Genomic DNA, 5,244 nt, shown 5'->3' with positions numbered 1-5,244 from the left:
CAACTAAAACCATAAAAAATATTTATTACTTAAAATAAAATAAATAACTGAAAACTGAATAATTGAAATAAAATATAAAAAAAAAACTAGCTGCCAAAGCATAGCAAAGTTGAAATGCTAAAATAATTTCAAATTAAATAAACTAAAACTTAATAAAACCTAAAAGAATAAACCCATAAAAAAAAAAAAAAGCTAAAACAAAACCTATTAAAAATTAAAAATAGATGTTTTTACTACAAAATTATAACTAAAAATATTTAGAAATGCAAACAAATAAAATCTAATTCAAAAATCTAAAAATAAAATCTAATTCAAAATATTAACAAAAACTATAATAGTATATCAATAATACTAAGATAGGATGGCAAGGAATGTGTCATAAATATTAGAAATTTACTGTTTTGTAAATTATTATACTCTTTGTTATTGCTATAATACAGTATCATTGCAATTGTAATACTTTTTATAGATAATAAAAAATGTTCACTATTACTATTATTATTGTATAGTCAAATTGAATGTGGAAAAACAGGTTTTCCATTTCTGTTCTTAGCTGATCACATGCGTGCTTTGTGTATAAGTGCCATTTGATTAAATCAGTCACGTTTCTTCCTCAACAGATCAAACGGCTGATGGGAAGCAGTCGGGAAACTCTGGGGATCACCGAGCGCTTCCTAGCAGGTTCCCTGGCTGGAGTCATCGCCCAGAGCGCCATCTACCCCATGGAGGTGCGTTTTACACCATTTTAGTGTTAGAACAACCTTAAACTGGGGAAATAGGTCTTAAAGATTTTATTTAGTTGCTATTTCCATTGGTATCTCAGACATGGGTTTTGCCATGGAAATGAAGCTGGCCTGATGTTAAAAATCAAACCTCTCAATGCTCTTCTGTTCAGGTTCTGAAAACCCGTCTGGCGCTGAGAAAGACGGGCCAGTACAAGGGCATCTCGGACTGCGCCAAACAGATCCTGAAGGGCGAGGGGGTGTCTGCGTTCTACAAAGGCTACATCCCCAACATGCTGGGCATCATCCCGTACGCTGGCATCGACCTGGCCGTCTATGAGGTGAGCAGAGGAACACAAACTAAAGCAATCGCTGCTGCTGTCACTCACCAGCAGAAAGAGCTCATTTTATTTCCTCTTTTGCTCTTGATAGACGTTAAAGAACACTTGGCTCCAGCGCTATGGGACGGAGAGTGCGGATCCGGGTGTGTTTGTGCTGCTAGCCTGCGGTACGGTTTCCAGCACGTGCGGCCAACTCGCAAGCTACCCGCTAGCTCTCGTACGAACACGCATGCAGGCGCAAGGTGAGTTTCATGCTTTATAATGGGTGTAAATAATCTTATTTAATATATTCTATTTAATACAGTTTATCTAATATACATTTTATTTATATATTTAATACATTTAATTTATTTAATGTATGTATTTTATTTAATAATACATTTTATTCTATTTAATATAACATTAATACATTTATTTTATGTATATTTATATAATATTTAACATGCATTTTATTTAATTCCTTGTATATTAATACACTATTATATTTATATTTAATACATTTTTTGGCATTTTATTTAATATACTTTTTAATATTAATGCAGCTTATACATGTTTATTTATATCATATTTAATACATTTATTAATGCATGTGTAATTTAACATATATTTAATATTCATTTTATTTATATTATTTAATACACTTTATGTTCTATTTTTTAATGCATATTTTAATTATATATTTAATTAAATGCATTTTAATTTATTGGTTTAATTGTATTTAAAGTTAAAGAAAATCCACCGTAAAAAAAAAAAAAACGACAATTTTTTTTTTTAAGTTCAATTAATGCACGACTTTTCCAAAGTTTATGAAAAATCATGTTCTTGATATTGACCAAAATAATTATGGTTTTTCTATAGTCAAGCAGCCCTAGTTTATGGTGCATTTTAATGCATTTACTGAATATTGTTTTTTATTTCTGCAGCTGCGGTTGAAGGCGCGTCTCAGGTCTCAATGACGGGACTCTTCAAGCAGATCATGAAGACCGAGGGCCCCACGGGTCTCTATCGGGGCCTGACCCCAAACTTCCTGAAGGTCATCCCGGCCGTCAGCATCAGCTACGTGGTGTACGAGCACATCAAGACGACGTTAGGCGTGCAGTCAAGATGAGGCCGTGAATCTCGAGGCTTTGAGCCTTGCGGTGTGGAGGCCATCTCATTCTGTGAATGTGAGCGAGGACGAGGACGCTGCTAACAAACATCTCATTATTTATTTAGTGTTCTAGAACGGTAAAACAGAAGTTCGGAAGCTGAAATCAGGGACCAGTGTTTATTGTGTGTGTGTGTGTGTGTTTGGTCATATACATGTAAAGTGCCACAGCGAGGAGTCGTCGAGTGCTGTTATGATTCAGTCGGGCAATGCAATGCAATTCAATTGACACTACAAACTACTGTCAAATGCATTATTTCATGCTGATTGAAGTTTCATTGCCCGTTTCTTACTAAAGCTGCTTTATATTGACTAAAGTAATATATTTCTACATCTTTATAATAACCAGATATTTATGTATGTTGTGGCATCTGAGAGTTTAATGAATGTGTTGCACGGTCTCTGAGTTTCGGAAGCCGGTGTTTTTGTGTTTTTCAGTGCCGTCTAATTTAATCTTAATTGTGGTTATTGTAAATCAGCACACTGTTGTTCTTAGCTTTGCCTTAATATGATATCTGGTTGATTTGAAGACGAATGCACTTTAATTGCTTTAGTCAATTGTGAATGTAATGCAATGACTGTAAACGTTGTCAGAGGGTGAGTGTTTTGTTACGGGGACCATTTGTTCGAGTAATAAATGCACATTATATGCTTACTTGCAGTATTGGGGGTTTTGAATACACTAATTTCAACATGTATAACTGCACAGATTTGTGTTTGTATCTGAAGGACTGGAAACTGCTTTAAGACGGATGTTCTCGGGAATGAGTCCGAGATTTTCACTGTAACGGTGTTTATGTTTCAGAGTGGCTACATTTTTAGTTCATAATTAAAAAAAATAATAATGTAATTTATTTTTTCAATAAAAATGTAATATTCATAGTATATTGTCTTTGGTTTTGCTTTTTAGAAATTCTTCCCAATTTTATATCATTTACATGTGTGTCACTAAAATGGTTTTTATTTAATATTAAAAATTACTCCATTAAATTCAACAAGTTGATGTGTATACTACAAGCATTTTGAAAAACATTCCAATTGTTTAATATTTAAACTATTAATAAATTAAAAAGTTTGAATGTATTCTGGAAATTGCACAAAGTTATAAAACTATAAAAAATATACATGTGTGTGTTTATATATATATATATACACATACGTAGATGCTACACTTTAAAATCTGCTGATGCCTTTCTTGCATAATCTGGTGAAATGGCTAATATTATATTTCACCATCTGACCTATTTACACAAGATTACGGGTTCAGTCCTAGTTCGATTTGACCTGGTCTCTGAACAGTTATGGATCATATCTCTGTAATTAAACTGCAGTGTGTGTTTCATGTAGGCCTCTTTGTTCTGATCAGAGCTTGAACACATTGCCATCTGCAGGTCAAATCACTGCATCTACCCCCATCTTTCTCCAATTTTGAACACGACACTGGCATTTTACTTTTTAAATGTAATTTTATAATGTTTAATTTAACAAACATAAACCACGCAGTTCTAGAACAATTAATATCTAAAAGAATCGTATTTTGAAATCTGACAAGGAACGTGACTTTTATTTTGAAGTCTAATCTTACCAACCCGGAAATGTCAATAACAAAATCAAAGGCATAAAAACACATGACCAGGGATTTCATCTTAGAAATGAGCTTACACTGGTTTACTTTATGTTAATGTATTTTATTATAAGAGTGCACACAGAATAGTACTCGCATGCTTAATAGTATAGCTATGTTTTAAGTGTTCTTAATATAGGTTGTGTTTAAAAGTGTGTGTGTTTCCTCCAGTAAAATCTGTCCAGTCTTTCTTGTTTCTCATTATATGTGAACCTGCAACCGATGAGGGCCAAGCATTGTAAAATGTGAGGCGTTTTGACCATCATTGTCCCTGGATAGACCGCTGTGTTGGTGAGAGGAATCACAAATGGTTCCTGCTGTACCTGCAGTCTGTTGCAGTATCTTTGGGTTTACAGGTGAGTCTGAACAGAACATGCATTTGATGTGTTTTTTTAAACTTCATATGTTATATGTTAGATGTTCTGTCTGAAATATTTTGCATTGCATAATGCAGTTTCACATATTATATGCATTATGCCAGGGGTTTTCAAATTGGGGTCTGGGGACCCCCGGGGGCCACAAAGAAAGTGCTAGGGGGTCCGTAGAAAATAAAATGTGTGTAAAAAAAAAAAAATACAAATAAGATTAAACAAACGGACTAAACACATTTGATTAAACTGAAAAAAAAAATTAAAATGCATCGAATTTCATTAAAATAAATTACCAAATAAATATAATTAAAATAATAAAATTTGATTAAATAAACCAAATGTGATGAAAAATAAATACATAACAATAAAAATAAAATAATTTCAGTTTATTATTCAAATTAAATAAATAACAACTAAATTAAAATGTTTATTACAAATGAATTAATACAATTTTATTTACAAAATAACTAAATACATCTGATAAAAATAATTTGTAATAATAAATAAATACATTTCATTAAAATAAATAAGTTCAATTTGACTTAAAAACATACATTAATTAAATACATTAATAATAAAAAAGATGATAGAAGATGTGATCAAAATGAAAAAAATAATTCAAATAACTAAATAAAGTTTTATTGAAATAACTAATACTAATACACGTACATTTGGATTAAATTACATTTGATTTAAATAAATAAATGTGATTAAAAGAAATAACAAAAGATTACAATAAATAAAATTATTATTCAAGTCATATTTTATTTAATTATCTATTTATGCATTTAACAGTGTTATAGTGTGCAGAAAAAAAAAGTCATAATGTTAAGTAACAGAAACTAAATATTTTCAATATTTTCATATTTTCCCATATTTGCAATATTAATTTTTCACAGTAGTAATTGGTTCTTTATACATGAAATATATTTTATTTTAAAGTTTAGAATGGGGGTCCCTCTCACGAGGATGATCGTATCTGGGGGTCTGTGGCATCTAAAATATTGAAAAGCGCTGCAGTATATACTGTAAAGCATAC

The 5,244-nt window shown here is 31.4% G+C and overlaps 1 protein-coding gene across 1 annotated transcript in view; it reads left to right on the top strand.

Moving 5' to 3' along the window:
• The window catches only part of LOC107671014 (calcium-binding mitochondrial carrier protein SCaMC-2-A), a 10,874-nt gene extending 8,578 nt beyond the window's left edge, over window positions 1-2,296 (top strand). Inside the window, exons 7-10 of the mRNA XM_016463839.1 lie at window positions 621-728; window positions 896-1,063; window positions 1,155-1,305; window positions 1,987-2,296. Of these exons, the coding sequence (XP_016319325.1) occupies window positions 621-728; window positions 896-1,063; window positions 1,155-1,305; window positions 1,987-2,171 (612 nt within the window). The 3' untranslated portion in view covers window positions 2,172-2,296. The remainder of the gene's footprint in view (window positions 1-620; window positions 729-895; window positions 1,064-1,154; window positions 1,306-1,986) is intronic.
• The last annotated feature ends 2,948 nt before the right edge of the window (window positions 2,297-5,244 follow it).

This window comes from Sinocyclocheilus anshuiensis, unplaced genomic scaffold (genome assembly GCF_001515605.1).
Source record: "Sinocyclocheilus anshuiensis isolate Anshui unplaced genomic scaffold, SAMN03320099.WGS_v1.1 scaffold332, whole genome shotgun sequence".
NCBI lineage: Eukaryota > Metazoa > Chordata > Actinopteri > Cypriniformes > Cyprinidae > Sinocyclocheilus > Sinocyclocheilus anshuiensis.
The sequence above is the reverse complement of the archived record's forward strand: the minus strand, read 5'-3'. Positions and strand labels throughout refer to the sequence as shown.